The following is a 22,564-nucleotide window of genomic DNA, read 5'->3' as shown; positions in this document are numbered from 1 at the left end:
CCAAAATATGGACCTGCTTAACGTTTAGATATTATTATTTTTTTCGTTGTTACTTGATACGGCTAGCAATTAAATAGTGAGAATAAGAAGAATTGGAAGTGCCATATTCGAAAAAGAATTTTGGTTTTAAATTGGAAATTAAATTTGGTTTGGACATATATGACACAATTTGTATGGACAATGAAGAGTACGAATCTACGAATTTCGAGGTAAAAGTATTGATATATGTATCGATATTTCTGGTCGTTACAATATCTCTAATCAATACAAAGTTCTAACTGAATGTTAGAATGTTAAACGTTAAAACGTTTAAAACGTTAAAATGTGTATCGAATCGTTGTAATTCCAAAGATGTCAATTGATGTAATGTAATAATAAAGTATAAAGTATAATAAAGTATAAAGTATAATTTCGTCTGTGGTATAATCTTTCTATTCCATTTTGTTACGTCGCACCGCGAGCAATATGGCAACGAGATGTCACCGGATACTCGCAGCGTATCCTCCATAGTTTCAAGTACCTTCCATAAATCTCATAGATTTCCTAGAAAAGGTCCTTCAAACCAAACAAACGTCTGTTTCCGAAGAATTTCTAAAGACTATTGTCTACCCCGACTGGACAAGGGAAAGTTAGTTTTTCTCACGTATGCTGCAACTTTCCTCCCACTAACCACTTTCTCTCGAGGGCGGTTAAGACCCTTCGTTAACCAATTAACAACGAAGCCACTTCCTTCACTCTCCTAACTAAAATCGTCACCAACAAATCCGTATGGTCCCGTGCGCTAGACACACCCATCCTTAGCTTTCCTCCGAGACAGCATCGTCTCCCAAGACAGTTCTGATTTCACATCCTTCGAACGGTCAATATCCTTCCACCGGGTAGGGCACACCCACAGATCAGTCACTCATTCATCTCGTACATATTCTCAACGCGAGAATTGATTGTAATATCAACAAATAAATAAAAAAAAAAAATCTGGTACATACGCACAAGCGTAACTGCCTTCGTTATAAGTTGTTGGAATAAACGGTGAAATATAACTTACTATACTGTGTCATATTCATTTAACCACCTCTTATCTTAACCGAAACAGGGGAACGACTACTTCGCGGCGTCGATTCACCGAATCGTAGCGAGAATTTACGCCTCTCGCTACTGCGACTGCGTCTCTCCGCGAACGGTCGTAACACATTGATCGACAGAAGTACTAAACTCTAATAACATAAATTTATATATTTTCTATTTCCCAGCCACCAGTTTTATAGATTTTTCTATCTTCTGTACTACCTTTATCCCTTTTATTTTTTCTTACATGAGATTATTGTAAATTTAATATCATTTGTTCGCAATATTTGTCCTTGAATTTGAAATGTCGCGCTTCAATGTTGTGTGTTGTTCGACGTTTTATCCAACGATGTTTATCGAACTAGTTTATGAATACGTACATAATCATTAAAGAATCTATAAACCTTACTAGTTTGTTTTTACTAAGTTTTGTTACAGAAAACATGTTCTCATAAATTTTCAACTTTAATTTATGGAAATTTATTAACCTTAAACTATAAAATCATTCAATGAGTCTTTCCGGATGTTTTTATGTAGTCATAATTTCACATATCAGCACAGCTCCACCAATAGGATAAGAGTTACGTGGAAGCAACAGAGGGGAAGAAGAACATATAGATATCTAAAGGTTATTTTTGTCTCATTCAAGTTTCTGTTAACCGGCTTGGAAATTTCCTGTGCTTGTTTCGACTTTGAAGTCTTAAAAAAAAATTGTAAGTAAATAGTATATATATAGTATATATATCTCGAGTCAAAGTTTCTCTTTATAAATAATAAACCGTTTAAAAACTATATTTTGTATGTTTTTTCCTTATTCATAATTAAATAATAAATATGAAATACTTCTACAGACAGCCGACATCCTTCAATTAACCGAACAGCAGATGATTTAAAAATTAGTAGTTGAAAGATATAAATGTTATTACATGTTCATAATTGATCGATAAATTTAAATATACAATTAGAAAATGTTTCTTCTTTATTGATAACTAAATAATACAGATAAGATACAAGATACTTGTACGAAAAGTCGGCGCGACGTTCAATTAACGGAACAGCAGAGGATTTGAAAATTAGTAGTTGAAAGAAATAAATGTTATCATATGTTCATAATTGATCGATAAATTTAAGTATGCAATTAGAAAATGTTTCTTATGTTTGGAAGAATATATAATCACTGCTGAATGTTTTGTAGTTACGAAAGTTGTATACAAACATACATTGTACATACGACTAGTAATGGTACTAAATTACTGTTAGAGGGTCTCGGGTGTATAGAACCATATGGTTAAATTAATACTAGGGATAACGAATCGCGCGAATGTAATTAATATTTTGAAATGCGTTGTTTGCATTAATTGATAGTTTTCTTATAAACTTTTTTATAAACAATTTCATTGCTATAGAAAAAAGATAAATGCCGGTAATATGTCTATCCTACTTAAATAGAAAGTGCAATATTTCGTTATAATATTTGGCGCAAGTTTATACATTATTACATCCAAAAATAATATTCTTTTTATATCTAAGCTATATTAAAATATAAAGATACAAATAGCTATGCGAGTAGTTAGTAGTTGATGCTTTTTACTTAAATTGTCTTATACTTCATAATTTGTAATAATATAATTCTTGTCATTAATGATTCTTTGTTTTTACTTTGTATATATTATACTTCCAGGAAGATGCCGCTCTATAAATTGACTTACTTCCCAGTTACGGCATTGGCAGAACCAATCCGTTCTTCTTCAGCTATGCTAGTATTCCATTTGAAAATGAACGTATCAAAAAGGACGTCTGGCCAGAAATAAAGCCCTGTAAGCTTAAAATTTAAAGAAGTTCTGTTTCTTAAATCTCATCTTTCCTAATTTAACTAAAGTAGCTAAATAAAGTAGAACACAATTATGCAAAGTATAACAGAGATTATTGTTTACTCTCCATTGCTCTATAAGATATGTGGGAGAACAATAGGTATTGTTAAGGAGACAATGCCTTTTGTTTGCTGATAAATTATCAATAAATTAAATTATATCTTTCCAAAACAGATAACAGGAAGCTAGATATTTAAGAAGCATCATAATCTGTTTGTTCGATAGAATCTTTGATTCTATTAGTTGTATGTTTTTAGTGACTCCTTATGGCCTGCTTCCTATGCTCGTAGCTGATAGAAGGAAGGTTGCTCAGTCTACAGCTATTTGCCGTTACTTAGCCAAACAATATGACTTAGCTGGAAAGACTGACTGGGCAAATCTTCTAATTGATGCCACTCTTGATACTATTCATGATATTCGTCATAGTGAGTATCCAGTGCTGTTTTGCATAAATCTTATGAGAATCTTGATAACAGATAGTACATATCTGTTCAGGTATTTATTAGTTGAAATCCGATTTAATATTTGATTTAATCGAACGATACACGTATGTCAACAATACAAGACAAAGGATTAAAAAGGATTGTAATTCTATCTTCAGTATCATTTAAATTTCGCACAACACTGTATTCAAGTTAGTATAACATTAGCGAATAGTATTTAACTGAAAACAAATTTTCAGAAATTGCCGCCTTCCACTATGAGGAGGACGAGAAGGTCAAAGCTGCAAAACGCAAGGCTGCTGAAGAGACGCTGCCGTTCATTTTAGAACGTTTGGACCAGCAAGTGAAGGAAAATGACGGCTACTTCTACGATGGTACTCTCTCTTGGGCTGATTTAACATTCGTTGCTCTGCTCGATTATTTGAACTTTATGTACAAGTCTGATCTGATCGAGAATTACGAGAATCTGAAGCTGCTGGAGAAAAAGGTCCTCCTTCTGCCCAAGATCAAAAACTGGATTGAGAGACGCCCAGTTAGCGAATTCTAAACTTCACGATTGCTTATGGTTTTATAAGCGTTTAAAGATTGCGGTCTTAGTGTGTTGAGAGAACGAAGAACGAATCGTGTTGATGGAAGTTTGTATGGAATATACTGATTGCTTTTAACATTCATTAGTTCCAGCTATTACCGATATTTTTGTCATTTAGTTAGGGTTTTCCCTTTAGATTACGTTGTGATAGAGAACTATTATTTGTGTATTCCTACAGAAACATACGAACTATATAAACTGTTGACACGATGTTGTGCTTTTGTATTATAGAGATAATAATAAAACCATCAAACAATCATTAATTATGTTTTTTATTATATTCATTAAGAATTGAAGATTACCTCCTTGGTGATCTTGATAATATCGTATTTTACAAATGTTGAACAAAAAAAAATGTATGATTATTTTATTCAATACGTTATGAGGGTTGCTTTAAAAAAAATACGAGTTACATATTTCTTTGAAGAAAGCATGATTTTTATCGATACAATAATGTTCTTCTGTTATCGCTTTAAAGTTGAGTACTTCGTTGATTACACGAGAGAACTCGCCTACAGCAAACAAGATACGACCGTGTGTAAAGTAATTAATCTGGTTGCTCGTTGCTAGCTACACATAAGGCTTGCGTAAAAAAAATATGCATTTCAGTTCAGGCGGAGAATTATGTAGGAAGTCATTTTGTCGATCAATAACTTAGTTAATAAAAGATCAAATTTTCATGTACATAAATGTAAGTAACGTTCAAGTATTAATCATTACATACAATTTTTGTATAATTCGATATCTTGGTCACTTACATCTTACAAATGATACATAGATAATATTTATGAGATACATTGGAGCTATCTTTTAGTTAACGCCATTTTTTCTTGTTTTCTCTGTACTTTTACTATTCTTCCAAAAATATCAAAGGATCGATGACTTCAAATTAAACTAGAATTGCTTCGGTATATTGTCAATCAATGGCTGTTTGTATTCACATCTATATCAAAGGAAAACCGATTGCAAAATTAATTACCCTTGCAACTCCGCAATATGAAAATATGTGTGATCGACCTTGAAGATGACAAATCTCAATGTTTGAAGTAGTACAAAAAGATGATAATTTAATTTCGCTTTATCAAACTGTACAAAATTTGTATACACATACAGAAAAAAAACGGAGTTCAAACATTAATCAACATGAATTATCGGTTATTATTGTTGAGTAATTATTAGGATTAGAGTTTTGGAGTATCGATCGTATCGAGATTTAACTATCGGTTTCCGCAATTTATTGTTTTTCTAAATTATGTCTAAATGGTATCAGTTTTTGAATATTTTATAGTTTACACTCCAACATACTGACGTAAGCTATCGAAAATAATTGTAAATTATGCAATATCATTTTTTTTATATTTCATAATCTAAATTTCAATCTATTTTTTGTATTTAACATCCCTTATTTATTGTTCGTGTTCCGTCTTGTACGTTCTTCAAAAAATCTTAATTTTTTTTTCGATAAAATCTTGTGTGAATTTACAAAAAATACGATTCTTCGTTTAATTTTTTTCCCTTATTGTCTTTACATATTTGGAGTTTAAACGCGTTATAAGTACGTCTTTTTTTAACATGATTACGTAGAATTCTTATTCTGAATAAATTATTTGTTTCCGCTTCATAACTGTTTCTAAATTACAGTGCATTTAATCTTGAAATGCACAGTAACATTTTACACTTTTTACGTTCTAAGGAATTCTCAGGATCGGTTAAAAATTAAATTACAGTAATGGTAATACTCAATATTAATGTCAGACGTGGATACTTCACTGTTTTGTATAATAATTTGTTATCTTGGCATCGATCAAGGTACAAAACTCGTGGCCATACACCACGTTGTCCATATTATTTTCATCTCGATAATATATTTTGTATATTTATGATGTTATTATTTTACTAGTATAACGATTATTGCACTATATTCTATAAGATGGAGCTTTTGTACGAACAATTTCAGGAACTTTTATAACAAAGGAAAGTACTAATTTTTAACATTAACTACCCACGACAATTTACGACAATTACTTTAACCTACGTTCTTACTCTAATTCTTATTCGCTCGCCTAATGTTTGAATTTTTAATCAATCATTGTTGATGAAAAATTGCGATGATAATTGCATTGCGGATATTTATGCAAATGCATATTTTCGTGGATACAATAATACAATTGAAAGATTTGATACAATCGAAAGGACTTGGGCAAAAGTATGTTTCTATCCATTAAATATCATCGATAGTGCTGTACTTTTGGATATTTTACAAAATTTTGCGTCATACGCATTCTATAAATTTTCGTATCTTCGAATCACCCATAATTGCATAAAAATCCACTGTTTTGTGATAATGAATATTAATGACGGTGGAATTTAAGATTCCCGGATTCAGTAACTTGTCTTACTCTAATACATGTATTGCACGTTTTTGGAAGACTAAAGATTCTTTGCTCGAGATCAACGCGACAAATATTGTACTTCGTGGTGAACGTTTCGCTACAGCCTTTCGACCTCTGTGATCGAGTTTACGCTTTTCCTCGATTTTATACTCGATCTCCGTAGCATGCTACTCCTTAAAGGCTCACCGCGAAGCGACGCTCTCATCGAATTCCTCGCACTGCATTTAGAAAATGATCGGAACATGGCGACCGGTGGTGTCTCTTCGTCCTCGCGTTTCCTGTCAAAACATTGCGTTTAAAAATATTGAATCCAATCGCTTAAAGATTTGAATAACTTCCCAACTCGATCCTTCTCTTCTGTTCAAAAGATTTAAAAAGCATTTGAAGAAAGAAGATAGTCCAGTTTTCTTTTGAGAGATTTAACAGATTTTAAGAAGAAAGTAATACGAAAGCATACGAAGATGTAGATCTAACAGAATGCTTGAGAATCTTGAACTTCGAGCTTGAAGATCTGTGAATATCTTTGAAAAAAGGAGACCGAAAGTTCCTTTATGTGATTTTACCTTCCGATACAAGGTATATCCCACATCTTCTGATCTTTTCCAAAATCCTCGCTGTCCTGCAGCGTCTGCGGAAGATCCTTATTCAATGTTTCCGGCAAAAAGAGAGTCAGAAGACCGCCCATAATTTCGAGTGTGCCCAGCACAAGAAGAAGTAGGAACGAGGACACAACATTGAGATAGACTACGAAGGGTGCGAGGATACTAGCAACGTATCCCATTATATGTATCAAAGCTACACCCTGAGCTCTAACCACAGTTGGTAATACTTCAGCCGCATATTGGAGACCGATATTGTATGAAATGTTTATCCAAAATCTACCGACAATTGCCAGAGAAGCTGCATATATACCTGAAGAAAAAATTTTAGCATTAGTTTTTAATTCTAATTTTTCATGAAATAATTTTAGAAAATTTTAAGGAATAAAAAGGGAAGAAATTATTTTATCTGTCTGTAATTTGTCTGGTTGTCTGCAATAGTTGATACAAGCATTTGCTAAGCTTAATATAAGCGTGCTTAGCTCTAAGCTAAGCACAAGCAATAAGCTTCTTATCTATAAAACGTTAATCTAGCCAATTTGAATCTAAGGGATTGTATTATGGATTACGGCTACTGAAAGCCATATAGCACTGCTGGAGCGCTGAAGCCCATCATTTTGAGGACTATTGCCAACGCCCTTTGATATATGCGGAAATACGAAGCGATCTTATGATCAAAGCAGTAGAAGGGGAAATAAAATATCTATACAACGGATACATGATAGGGCTTGGAAACTATTCTAGCAATGTAGCAAATAATCTACAAGCATTTGCATGTTATAAATATTCCAAAATATACATTTTCTTCCTTTCAAAAAGCACAATGTTATACGAATGAAAAATATTCGTCTGATTAAGTCAGAATTATCGACTTAAGTTATTTAGAAGATTGATCAGTAATATAGAAGGGTGAATATATAAAAACGAAATGTACGAACTATTGGAAACGGCAGAAGCCCAGATGCTGAAGATACCAGAAATGACGAGGGAACCACACGCCAGCCATCTTCTGCCCCATCGATCAAGAACGAGCGTGAGGAACGTGTCAGCAGGCAGCTCGGTTGCTGCAGCAATCGTGAACGTAACAAACACGTCCAGGCCTAAATTATCGACGTTTCGTACGTGACCATCGAACACCAAAGAAATCGCCATCCTATATTTCGTAAAACAATTTCATATGATAAAGAAAAGCACGCTATCATATTTCATGTGAGAAGCAAATTCCTTGCTTCAGAAATGAAGTATTTTTAGACAAAAGATATAAAACTGTTCGTGAGATTTTTACAAGATACAATTCCGATTTTACGTCAATCTATTTGATATCTGTTTAATAGCGATACGAACCAAATAACAATAAATAGAATCGTGATATTCCGTAGTCGTGGCGTTCTAAATAGATCCAACACGGAGTACGTTTTGTCTGCTTCCTCCTCTTTGCAGATTCTGGCACAGGTTTCCTGTTATTAGCAAATTTTTAACTAGTTAATGTCGTTTGTCTGTTTTTCTTACAAATTTATGTGAATCTGTTATGTGTACAAAGATTACGATAAAATCCGGAAGAAAGTTTATGTTATATTTGTATGAGACGATCCTTTCGAAATAGTTTACTTGGACGTTCGCAAATTTTTTCATTTTACTTTATAAAACATCAAACCTCTGAAAGTCGATTATCTCCTTATATCGTACATTAATGTTAATATTGCCATGATCTATTCATAGACTGAGCAGTTTCCAAATGTTTAATCTATTTGTATAAAAATTTTCAAAGATAAAAACAATATACAAATTCAATAAATAACATTACAGAAATAGACAATAACAGACAATAACAGAAATTGACAGCAATTTATCGCTGGCAATTTAGGTGATGAATAAGATATAAAATTACTAGGTTGTAAACAAATTTTCATTACGTAAAAGACCCAATTAGACTTCTATTCAAAGAAAATGATTATATGATATGCTTAAAGGCATATAAATTGGTATTTATAGAACGCACATAAAGCAGGAAAGATCATAAAAGTAGAAAATACGGAAAAGATTGCGGTAATCGGTTTATTTACCCGGAATCGTCTATAGATGTCATCGGGCACCTTGGTGCCGTTGATTCGCTCGAATTTACCAAGGATTTTAATGGCCCTGTCTATCTGACCTTGGCTGACCAGCCATCGAGCGCTTTCCGGTATCAACCATGGCGTACCTACGGCTAGAACAAGAGGAACTGAGGTGACAATACAGGTCATCCTCCAGTCGGCCAAATAATAGGCGATCCAGGGTAGAATGCAAGTTGCAAATGTGAAGAATATTGCGATCGACATATTCGCCACGAATGTCCTCCACTTTGGTCCAACGTATTCTAATACTGGAATAAAAAACATAATATTTAGAAGAATCATCTGTAAAAGAAATATTCTGTGAATAAAGAATGGAACAATATATTAGGTTGTCGCAGAAATTTCTTTCGTCTCGTAAGGAGATAATAGACGCATACTATTTTTTGTTTTATATTATTTTATTGAATTATATTCATTGGGACAAAATAGATCATACGTAATTCAATAAAATAATATAAAACGAAAGAAACTTTTGGGGCAACTTAACGCAATATGAAGAAGAACAATTTGAGTTACAAATATATAAAAAGTAGATATACAATATATAGATTAATTTAACAAACGTGTTTAGTTCTACGATTAAATCGTGTTTAGATCTAATAACAAGGACTTTAATAATTTCCCGATGATTGTTCAAGCCCATTTAAATTTCCGTAAGTGTTTCGATACTTATCGACAAGAATACGTTTCTATTTACGAATTATACAGGGTGGTTGGTAACTGGTGGTACACGCGGAAAGGGGATGATTCTACGTGAAAAAAGAAGTCGAAAATATAGAATAAAAATTTTTCGTTTGAGGCTTTGTTTTCGAGAAAATCGACTTTGAATTTTCGCTCGGTACGCGTGCACTTTATCACGTCTCGTTATAACGGATCTCACTGTAGATCGTTGTCTCAATTGACGTTATTTTTAAAATTTCTTAAATTTTTAAATTTTTAAATTTTTAAATTTTTAAATTTTTAAATTTTTAAATTTTTAAATTTTTAAATTTTTATTCTATATTTTCGACTTCTTTTTTCGCGTAGAATCACCCCCTTTCCGCTTGTACCACCAATTACCAATCACCCTGTATTTCTTAAAGATACAAAAGGTAGAATCACGCGTAACTAGCAATATCATAAATTAACTGTGAATAAACGGATCGTTGGAGTCAAAGGATCATTTACATAATTCAAACACGAGCGTGTGTTACCTTGTTAAGCTATTTATGGTAGATATTGAAAGATCGATAAGCCTGAGATACATATTTATGTCGAAACGAACATTCTCTACGGAAAGTCGAGTCTAATTCGATGAAAACAATTGACTTCCTGAACGAACATATCGATATATATCCACAGTGCAATGACAAGTAAATATTACTCTATTTTCGTACAAGAAAACAGATTAAAACGATGAGAAGTTATCTTGAACAATTGAACTGACCTTCGCGATGAATGAATCTCGCAATTTCACGAATACGTAGACGAAATTAATGTCTGGTGCGTATACGTCCAATAAATTAGAAACGCAAGGTTGTAACTCTTTAATCGCATAACAGGACAAGATGCGATAAACACGTGGAAATATATCATAGTGAACAACGTCTATTTGTAGTTGCCGTAAAATAGGGAGTAATTGCTCTTAATGAAGCAACCGTGTTAGCCACTTAATAGTGGCTTGCTTCTAATCCGGAATCACCTTCAATTAGTTGTAACTAGTGGCTTCCTGATAATTACCGCTCAGTGGTTGTTTCTTTTTTCTTTTTTTTTTTTTTGCTTTATTATAATTGCGATGCTCGAACCATGTTTACCATGGAACTCGCTTCCTTATTTAAAATCACTTTGTACCATTGAATTTTACTTTTCATGCTTCATAATGAACCAATTTATAATTCACAATAAACCAAAATGACGAACGTTCGTTTAAATCACGAGTTTCAGATATTTCTATTCTCTAAAATTACCTGAATTAATTTTTATTAAATAAAATAGCTATAGGATAATTCCACAAATCAGATATTTTGAGCAAATATCTCGGAATTTCCTGTTTAATTCGCCGTAAATTTTTCCAATACGCTCTGGACCTCCTACATATATATAACGTGTCTATACATAACTGTTAATTCATCATTTTCTCGTAATCCTAACAAACAATGCTTAAAAACTTTAACTACATTTTGGATTATTATCTCGCACGAATAAATTTTAAGCTATTAATCGCTTTCCTGAAAATCTGGGTTGGTTATCAGCTTCGGTACGAGACCATCGAGTAACTCGGTACGCATGAACGGAAATAATCTCCCAGTTATATCCAAATGTTTAATAATTTTCTACATAGAAATTTAATGAAAAATAAGAATAGAAGAACCTAGCATTACAAAAATCAACTTCCATGAAATCTAAATATTATTTATGCTGTCTGTAATTTTCAACATCTTCTTTCGCAAATCATCATCACCATCATCATCATCACCATTGCGACAGCCATTCTAAAATATATGTATCATTAATTTAATAGAAAATAAGAGTAGAAGAACCTCACGTTATAAAAATCAATATTCATAAAACCAACAAAATATCGTTTTTTAAATATATGTATCATTCAGTTTGTATTGCCTTTACAACGCGTAGATAGGGCGAGGAGATCTCTTCTGAAGACGAGATATTATTCTCATAGAAAGGATACAGAAAGGAGAAGAAGACGTAAAGAAGCTTCTCTGAGACCACTCGTTTCATCACTTCGCCTCTCAAGGTTTACTGCCTGTTACGACCGATCGCGGAGAGACGCGGTCGCTAGGAAAACGCGTCAGCGAGAGGCGTAAATTCTCGCTACGATTCGGTGAATCGACGCCGCGAAGTAGTCGTTCCCCTGTTTCGGGTAGGATAACAGAGGTGGTTGATTGAATATTACACAGTAGTAAGTTAGGTCACCGTTTATTCCACAACTTATAACGAGGATAGTTACACTGGTGCGTATGTACGAGATGAGTGAGTGACTGATCTGCGGGTGTGTATACCCGCTCGAAGGATGTTGACCGTTCGAAGGATGTGAAATCAGTGTCTTTTGGAGACGATGCTGTCTCGGTGGAAGGCTAAGGATCGGTCCCTCCAGCGCACGGGACCATCGGATTTGTTGGAGCCGATGTTATTTAGGAGAGTGAGGGAATAGGCTTCGTTTTTAATTGGTTAAACGAAGGGTCTTAACTACCCTCGAGAGAAAGTGATTAATGGGGGGAAAGTTGCCGCGTACGTGACAAAAAACAACTTTCCCTTGTCCTGCCGTGGTAGACAATAGTGTTTAGAAACTCCTCGGGACCAGATGTTTGTTTTGTTTAAAGGACCTTTTCTCGTAAATCTATGATTTATGGACGGTGCTTAAGGATAATGAGGGTACGCCGTGCGGACGAGCGGACCTCTGGTGTCCTTCTGGCCCGCGGTGTGTGACCTGGGCCAGGCAGAGAGTCGCGCGGCGTAACATCCTCCCCCCGTTGAGAGGGTACCGATCAAACTTTCATTAAAGGTGGAGTTAATTGGAGCAGCCGCCCGACTCCTTGTTGATTGCTGATTGTCCTTATTCTGCGTGATCGGGTTGGCTCGTTGGTAGGACGCGCTGCGTGGCACGTCGTTCCAAGATGCTCGTTGCCGTATGACTTGTGGTAGTCTGGATGAGGCCATTGTCGCCAGGGTGACTTCGAAGATACGGTCGAAGGCCCGTTGCCTGGATGGCACGTTGTCCCCTTTGTAGTCTGGATCGCCGTCTTCCTCGCCGATGCCGAGCGATTTCCAGGTGAAATTCACGACCCAAGAAGTGTCGTGAATCTTGCTTCTGGAAGTGTCGTTAAACACCTCGGCCCAGGAAGTATCGTCGAAGGGAACGTCGGTGATGCTTGGTGAAGATTCATCAAGCGCGGTGCGGCGGTTTGAGGTTGATTGGGAGGCTGGGCTCCCCCCGATGACCCGCTCGAATCGCATTCTCTTAGTGATGATTCTTGATAGAGGAGAAGCGTTGGGCGTCGTGATTTGGACTTGTTTTGCCATTGGAGAGTGTGGTAGCGTCGTTGCAGCCAAGGGTGACTTCAGGGAGAAGTCCGTGACACGCGACTTGTTCGGTGTGGCGCTCTGTGAACTCAGCAGCGAATCGTTGAGATCAGATAGAATGTTCTGTAAATTACCGATACCATTTGAGTGATTAGTCATGGTATTAATAATGAGGCAATGATTCTGAGTAGGGCCAATTGCAGGCGTAGCACATCTCTGAGGTGGCGAAGTAGGAGTCTTCGCGTTACGTCTCGAAGTGTGACTGTCCGATGCAATGTTTCTAATCTCGGGTGGTGCAGATGACGTGATGTAAGAGAGATGATTGGACGTCGATACGTTGTGTTGGACGTCCATCGTAGAAGTATTGCCCGAAGAAACACTGCCCCTGGATGGTTTGAGCACAGTGGATTTCGAAGCCTTTACAGTAGGTTTCGACTCGACGTTGACCTTGTAACTATCCTGGATGGGATTCAACCCGTTACTATCTAGGTTGTGGGCTGCGGTTAAAGAGTCATGAACGTTCGATGCTAATGTGGTTGTCGTCGGGCCGCGTTTAGGTGACACGTTGCGAGTGTGATGCGATGAGCTTCGCGTGTCTTGCGATGGGATCGGTGGTCTCTGGAACCTGCTAGGAGCTTTGTTGCTGCATTCCGGAGGTTTTGGATTCGCTACTCTCTTGGAGGCATCCGTTGAGGAAGAATTAAGTTCGATGAGAGCGCTCAATCGTACTACCAGATCCACATAGACATCGAGTAAGTCCACAGGTGCGAAGTCGTCGAGCTCAAGTAATTGGTCGTTGACAATGTTAAACCGTTTCCAAATGTCGTCCACTTGTTTTCGATAAGTTCTTAAAGTGGCCTTGTAGTGCTGACCAGACTGTTCGTATTCGTCGAGTGATTTCGATACGGCCTGGAATTGGTCGCTTAGATTGCTTCGCTCCCGATGCAAGGAGGTGATTTTCTCTGCGTTTCCGGTTGTCATTGTTTGTTAGATAAGTGGAATGGTTATAACTTACTTCTGTTGAAGATTGTCCAGTTGCGGCAGGAGGTTGCGTGGTTGCGTTTTAACCACCGAATTTTACCTCTTCAAGGGTGACGATCCTTGACGTTACTGACCTCGCTGGGGGGTAACGCTTCCGCTGCTGGTTATGTTGGATTCACGTGGCACTGTATGATAGTGGGTGTCACTGGTGTGCGCTTTTCACTTGACGCGTGATGCGGCTTTGAGGGTCGAATGATTCGACCGGTTACGTGTCCACACTTTTCACTTGTCACTGAATCCGGGTCGAAAGATCGAATGTTTCGACCGGATGGGTGACAAAACTATCCACTGCCACTGATAATCCGGCTCGAAGGACCAAATGTTACGACCGATCGCGGAGAGACGCGGTCGCTAGGAAAACGCGTCAGCGAGAGGCGTAATTCTCGCTACGATTCGGTGAATCGACGCCGCGAAGTAGTCGTTCCCCTGTTTCGGGTAGGATAACAGAGGTGGTTGATTGAATATTACACAGTAGTAAGTTAGGTCACCGTTTATTCCACAACTTATAACGAGGATAGTTACACTGGTGCGTATGTACGAGATGAGTGAGTGACTGATCTGCGGGTGTGTATACCCGCTCGAAGGATGTTGACCGTTCGAAGGATGTGAAATCAGTGTCTTTTGGAGACGATGCTGTCTCGGTGGAAGGCTAAGGATCGGTCCCTCCAGCGCACGGGACCATCGGATTTGTTGGAGCCGATGTTATTTAGGAGAGTGAGGGAATAGGCTTCGTTTTTAATTGGTTAAACGAAGGGTCTTAACTACCCTCGAGAGAAAGTGATTAATGGGGGGAAAGTTGCCGCGTACGTGACAAAAAACAACTTTCCCTTGTCCTGCCGTGGTAGACAATAGTGTTTAGAAACTCCTCGGGACCAGATGTTTGTTTTGTTTAAAGGACCTTTTCTCGTAAATCTATGATTTATGGACGGTGCTTAAGGATAATGAGGGTACGCCGTGCGGACGAGCGGACCTCTGGTGTCCTTCTGGCCCGCGGTGTGTGACCTGGGCCAGGCAGAGAGTCGCGCGGCGTAACACTGCCTTTAACATTACATTATTCGCGCAGAAAAAGTATTCGCTTTTCTCCCAGCTGTTTCCGTCACCCTGTAATTTCATATCGTGTTACCGTTCGATCAAAAGCGACAACTCATTTATTGTAAACGAAGATTCCGTGCGGCACAGTTAGCAAAGATAAATTACAGACGATCGTATTAATAATAATAATCTGACCGATATCTCGCAATGCGACCAATCGATAAACGCGAGCACCGTCCAACGCAAGGACGTTGTTAACGTTTCGAAACTGATTGACGTTCGTTCTCTTCTTTCTTTTCTTTCGTTTCTTCCTTCTCGCCTGTTGGCTCGTAAAAGTATCTTAGCATTTATAGACATTTTTTATTTATTTATATTTATTATATATGATGGTATCATAATTAGTACAACAAAGTATTATTACGTTTCTGTTATATATTCATGAATATATTGGAATTTCATTAGGATCGTAATAAAGTCATATAATAATTATATCGAATATGACGTCAGAATTATAAATACGGTTATTATAATGCCGAGTTTCAATTAAGTAAATTTAAAAATCTATATACAAGATACAAAATTATTTAGCGTAATTATATATTTCACAGTAATTACAAAAATATTTAATTATAAAAATAGTCAAACATTTATTATATTAATAAATCCCGATATTTGATAACCATTTATTACATGTTTAAGATAACTATTTATGCTGTATATTTGTACTAAATAAATGTTTGCATTAAATATCTCGTAACTTCTATGTGCATCTTCAGAAATGCTTCAAACTTTACCAATATAATCATTACAATGCTAATGAAATTTCAGAATGTTTTATATAACACATATTCTACATACATATAAATTTTCTGTGGCAAATATGTAAATGCTTTTATAAACTACTAGGTTTATACGCTTTGCAGTCTCATATTTTCCTCCCACTGTTAGCATTATCTGCAGTTTGTATGTGAGTTGTATGAAGTTGATCGAATTCTACGCTTTCAACGATCTGGTCGAGTGACGTTCTGCTTGAATAAGTTATAAATCCTGGCAGGAAGAAAGGCACGTGTTATTGATATCGACTGGTTAGCTGGAATGTTGAATAGGAATTTAAAGAACCAACTCAAACTTTATCGATAATAAAATATGGAAAATATGACTGCAATTAATACGTGAAAAATAATGGAAATATTCTATAGGATACTTGAATGTTTATTAGAGAATTTTAATAATAATATGGAACATAAAGAAGAAAGAAATTCGATGATACTAAATAATGATGATACTGAAAATTTCAGTGATTTTTATTAATATAAAATTAACATTAATATAAATAAAAACAAAATCTATTATAAATGATATAGACGAACTTTTTAACTAAATATCGTTAGAAAGAAAAGTGACACAAGTATACATACGAAACAATACAAAAAATCCGCATCTATCTAGAGAAATTTGTTATGAATTTCAAAGTCTGTATAAATACGTATACTAATACATAAAGCTTCTAAAGCTCTAAAGTTTTAATGTTTAAAAAAAAGTACAAAAATATTTCTATTAAAATATATATGATATTTTCCACGGTATTTTCTACGCAGTTTCTACAATTAAGGATTTCCTCGTTCCCATCGATTTTCCTCTAGTTGTGAGACCCTCGGATAATCACGTCCCTTTCATTTTATCTTCGCTACGCTCGATTATAAATACGGAACTGAATATAGAATTATTTGCAAATCAATGAATCCGATGATGTAATTTGTTACGCGCTCGAAACGAATTAGTATCACTTATCTTAGTTTCAATCAATACCTCACTTTCTCAAGTCATTGATTAAAATACGATTTACATTCGTACAGATCGAGCCTTCTTTCTCAATATTTCCGTCGAATATTCGTGATCAATCGTTTAATCGACCTTGATAATTAGAATAGAAATAAGAAAATTCGAACGCCAACTCATTAACGAACCAGCCACTTGCTCACGAATCTCGTCAACTTGGCCTTGTTTTGTCCAACAAATTGTAAATTTTTCCAACCTCGGCTTGAGTCATCGATTCAGGGTTAATGCACGTCACCTGAGTTTCTTTGGTCTCGATTTTCACAATTGGAATGCTGTCTGCAGGACAAACTTGCTATTCGATCAAGAAAACTCGTTTCAATGACTCGTCTGATGAACTTTCAATCAGCGTTCTTACGCTTCAACAGAGTCTCTTCAAAAGTTTCAATCAGGGTCTTAACGCTGTACTTTCAGGGTATAAAATATCTTTCAAGACAGAGACTAGTCTAGATTTTCTCTTCAGTATATTGATATTAGAACAATAACTGGAAAATATATTTCTACAGTATTATAATTGAAATTTTTTCATGTAGAGTTATAATAAAATTTTGTATTATAAATTGCCTGTATTATGGATATCAGACAATGAATTCAGCATGAATTATATCGATCTTATATTAAACAATTTATTAGAATTTTCAATGGAATATTTAAAATGTTACTTGATTGTTTTATATTATTATGTGATATTTTTACGAATTTTAAATAAGTTTGCTAGAAGAAGATGTTCATTTTAATTAAAACCATATACATGTATGTATGTATATATATACATAGATTTATAGTTGTGGAAGCGTTCGTTGTAGAACCATTCATTCGTTACCTTCGCTTTCCGTTGGGAAGTGAAAATTTATGAAAACCCTGGTATGCTATAGTTGTCCAGAAATGAAAAGCAATTTTGAACAACTAATCCTTTGTAATCAGAATATTGTCTCGTTAAAAGAGAAAACAAAATTATAATTGATCGCGAGTACAGAGGGAAAATATTAGTATAGAAAATGATTGCTGTTACGACCGTTCGCGGAGAGACGCGGTCGCGAGGAAAACGCGTCAGCGAGAGGCGTAAATTCTCGCTACGATTCGGTGAATCGACGCCGCGAAGTAGTCGTTCCCCTGTTTCGATTAAGATAACAGAGGTGGTTGAATGAATATGACACAGTAGTAAGTTATATTTCACCGTTTATTCCACAACTTATAACGAGGATAGTTACACTGGTGCGTATGTACGAGATGAGTGAGTGACTGATCTGCGGGTGTGTATACCCGCTCGAAGGATGTTGACCGTTCGAAGGATGTAAAATCAGTACAGTACTGGGAGACGATGATGTGTCGGAGGAAAGCTAAGGATGGGTGTGTCTAGCGCACGGGACCATCGGATTTGTTGGTGCCGATGTTATTTAGGAGAGTGAGGGAATAGGCTTCGTTTCTAATTGGTTAAACGAAGGGTCTTAACCGCCCTCGAGAGAAAGTGGTTAGTGGGAGGACAGTTGCAGCGTACGTGCGAAAAACCAACTTTCCTTAGTTAAGCCGTGGTAGACAATAGTCTCGAGAAATTCCTCGGAAACAGATGTTTGTTTGAAGGACCTTAGCAGGCAAGTGACTCAGGTTTATGACGGATGCTTAAGGCTATTGAGGGTACGCCGTACGGAAGAGCGGACATCTGGTGTCCGTCTGGCCCGCGGTGTGTGACCTGGGCCAGGCAGAGAGTCTCCCGGCGTAACAATTGCGAACTAACTACCTTTAAATATTATAAATATTCAATGGTATATATAAATCCAACTATCTTAAAGTTTCATATTTTTATCTTGCATGAAATTCTTATAAAACAGGAAAATTAATTTTTCTCTGTCTCTCTCCCTCTCTTTGATATAAACGCCGCAGTTGAAAAATAAATATGTATGACCTCATGTATATTCATATGTATTTAAGCATCTTTCTTCGTAACTTTGAATGGTTTTCAATTTCATTTAAATTGTTGCATGGCAACGTGAGTTCTGTTGCAAAATTCATATACTTGTAGAAACGTCAGTCGTAAATCAAGCATAACAACAGTTTTACAGTATGTTGTAGAGATTCCTTTTTATTTAAACTTAGAGATCTTCCTGCTTACAGTAATTACAAAAAGTAACTGTACACCATCGTATTTAGAACGTCATTTATATATATACCAATTAATTAAGACTAAGTCTTAAGATAAGACTGATTAAAATATTAGCTTTCGTATCATTTGTAATACTTTCATACATGCTTATAAATAATTAATGCTATCAAAATGAAACGTAAAAACTGATTTAAAAAAAAGGAAGAGAGACGCTTCATTGGGAAATAAGGATACATACGTACAAGTACTTTTTGTAGCCACTGTGTGGCTTTCAAACTCAATTCCAGGGCAAAAAAGAAATTATTGAAAAACGGTTACCTAATATGTACATCATAGTGAAGCAATTATCAAAGGCGAATCCAACGAAAAAACGACACAAAGTGAACTGCCAGAAGCTACCCGTGAACGCAGTAGCCACCCCAGCGAGAAATCCCATTAAATTAGCTCCGAGCAAAGCTGGTATTCTTCCATATTGATCAGCAACCCATCCAAAAATTAATCCTCCGAAGATAGCGCCGATGAAGAAGATACTTTGAGCTATGGTTGGCAGTGCATCATACTGACAAACCCATCCCAGCTGCAACAGAAAACTACAGTCGAATGATTTACTTCTGATCACTATCAGCATCACGGCAATCTTATAGCAATTTCAACGCCTCGATTAAACGAATTTTCGATCAAAGTTTCGAAATTCCTAATGAAGCGCGCCTCTGTCCTTTTTCCTTTCCCTTTGAGGAAAAAAGAAGGAGAAGCTTAAGACCCTGCGCGTTCTCGCGTCCTTCTTCTGGATACTTCCTACCCCTCGATGAATAATTCTCCTCCTGACGAGCGACGCAAAGTTCATGGAAATCCACTGGAGCAAAAAGTCTTGCAATTTATGTCGAACAAATCTGTGTGTTCGCGCTGTTGCTCGTTATAACGCTTTATTAAAGTTTCTTTTCAATCCGGTATTTTCATTTTCAGTTTCATTTTCAGATTGTATTTTATTTGGCAATGTAACGCTTGAATTTAGAATGTACTCTGTAATTTCACTACATGCACTAATTATTACTGCAATATGTACTAGTAATTCTGTTACGTACTATAATTTTCCTCTGTGGAAATCGACATTGTTAATTTTCCCACTTCTGAACTATCGATCTTTCCACAAACGTTTATTCGACCCTTTCCATCGTTCTTCTTTCTTTCCAAAAATTGTACACTACGCTTATTTTTTATCGAAATAGATCATGCAAATAATCGAATACGACATACACAGTATAAAGGGATTGATTGATAGGAACAGATAAAATATTCAAAAAGCAGGAAATTACAAGTCGAACATTTTCTGTCACCTCGGATGCCACAGACGCATAAGGGACGGTGGTATAATTAAATTCCCATCCTTGTTGGCAATCTTTCGTTGGCCACGATGGGTCCGGTACGTGGCTTCCATTTAGCAAAATTTCCGTGTAATTTACATCGTACATGCTGCATCTCGAGTAACCTTCGCGGTTGACTGGTATCGCCAGCGACAGCCTGAAACGAAGGAGAAGATAACGTAGATTGGTTCACGGTCTTCGATGCCGATGGACGTTCCGACAAGCGAGTAATTAACTTTCTATTTGAAACTCGACAAAAAATATTGGGAATCTCGAGTATTTATTGAGCTAATAATATTGATTGTTAGTCGAGTCTGATAAAACGTATTTGACTGGAATTTCATTTAAAGCGAAGAAAGTTATTTTCAATTGTAGCTGGATGTACGTTAATTGCTGTTTTCCTGTCTTTACAAATTACTCATTCCTTTGTTTCATCAGCCTTTTCGATTATTATTGTCTCGTATTATTATTGTCGAGTATTGTCTCGTGGTTATTATCTCAACGCTTTTATCGTGTCAATTTATTGCGTTGTGTTCATACGGGTTTGTAGAATATATAATAAACAATGCAATGAGAAATGAAAATGAGAAAATTTTGAAGAATTATTAAATTAGGTAAATTGAAGGGAAAGAAGTTCTGTGAAGGAACTGGATTGGATCTAAACAGATAATAAAGAAAGATGATCCAAGATTTGCGACCTCCGACGTATGTCGAAAACACTTACTCATTAATAACGAATGTCATTAAGATAATTCAGTGACGGTAATTGCGTCTGTTATTCTGATGAATGTTACATAACGAGATAGGAAGTCGATGTCATGATGACTGGCGCTGTCTGAATCAAATCAACCCTATTCACAACCAGATAATACCGTCAAACGATGTTTACATTATTATAATATGAAATCCAATTTGAAGGCTTCGTGAATTTCTATTATCCTTCAATGAAATTATGAAATAATGGCGCAATTTAATGATAAAGATTATTATTATTTCATTAGGCTTGCTGTATAATTTGCTAGATTGTCTTCAACCAGATAAATATATCAATAATTTTGGCAATGGCTATCATCACATACTTTATCGAAAGAGAGAACATTGGTTCTCTTTGATTTTCGATCGTTGAATCGTCGAAAGAAAACTTCGCGGCTCAGAGAAAGTTCTCCTACAAACACGTACATAGCATAAAAATCGGTAACACGCGGAAGTTCTACAGGAAAAAAATCAAAAAGACTTGCTGAGCAAGGCAAGAACTTTCCAATAGAAGGTGAGCATAATAATAAATAACACTTGCACGGATGCTTGCGGAGGAGTCGTTGACTATATTAAACTAATACTAATTATGAAACAATGTAACAGTAACGGTACTAGTCGTAATTAACATACTATCGTTAACATTATCGTGATATCGAAATTTCTTCCCACAAGATCACCGATTAATTGCATCGATTTGCGAAATTCTTAGTGTTCGATGATTATCATAGTCGAGGAAAGGTATTTACAAGACATTAACATCCGCATCTAATCACATCTCGTAGCATCGCGACTTATCACGCGTATCGCCTAACCTTTACATGAATATTGAACGAACGAACACTTCGAACGCATTATGCAAGTGTACGTTACGTTTTTCATTCGCCGGTAAAAGCTTTCAAAAACGAGTTAATGAGCGAATGATACGTGGCATGCGCGAAAGAAACGAATGCTTGCCCATAGAATAGCTGAAAATGATTCGAAAAGTATACTAGCAAAATAACAATAGATTCAGATGATAACTGACCAGTCGACCAGGATTAGTCACAGCCTTTTAACAATTCTATCGATTTTTTGCTACTATTATACTTATTTACTCCAAAGCTAAGATCCTATCTAGGCTAAACTAAACTCACAGGCTAAACTATGACTCACAGTTGGAAAATGCACTTATCTTATACGTAATCATTTATCAATTACTGAGTTCGTTAAGTTCTATTTTTGTTTGCTGAAAGGAAAAAATCTTACATTAATTAATCATCGCTATATCGTTGTTTGCTATTGTCTTTCGTCTGATCGACAATCATTTACCCATTCCATCGTTGTAGAACTCTTCATTTCTGGTT

At 36.0% G+C, this 22,564-nt stretch overlaps 1 protein-coding gene and 1 long non-coding RNA gene across 2 annotated transcripts in view; one reads left to right on the top strand and one right to left on the bottom strand.

Moving 5' to 3' along the window:
* LOC143304734 (uncharacterized) overlaps positions 1–22,564 on the bottom strand; it is a 71,292-nt gene that overhangs the window by 41,271 nt on the left and 7,457 nt on the right. The window lies entirely within an intron of this gene.
* Positions 1,619–4,231, top strand: LOC143304730 (glutathione S-transferase-like). The gene is made up of 4 exons (XM_076627252.1): positions 1,619–1,778; positions 2,747–2,882; positions 3,194–3,361; positions 3,619–4,231. Exons 3-4 carry the CDS (start codon positions 3,217–3,219, stop codon positions 3,924–3,926), a joined length of 453 nt encoding a protein of 150 aa, XP_076483367.1. The 5' UTR covers positions 1,619–1,778; positions 2,747–2,882; positions 3,194–3,216; the 3' UTR covers positions 3,927–4,231.

Source organism: Bombus vancouverensis, unplaced genomic scaffold (genome assembly GCF_051014615.1).
Source record: "Bombus vancouverensis nearcticus unplaced genomic scaffold, iyBomVanc1_principal scaffold0052, whole genome shotgun sequence".
NCBI classification, from domain to species: Eukaryota; Metazoa; Arthropoda; class Insecta; order Hymenoptera; family Apidae; genus Bombus; species Bombus vancouverensis.
This window is presented reverse-complemented; position numbering and strand designations above follow the sequence as displayed.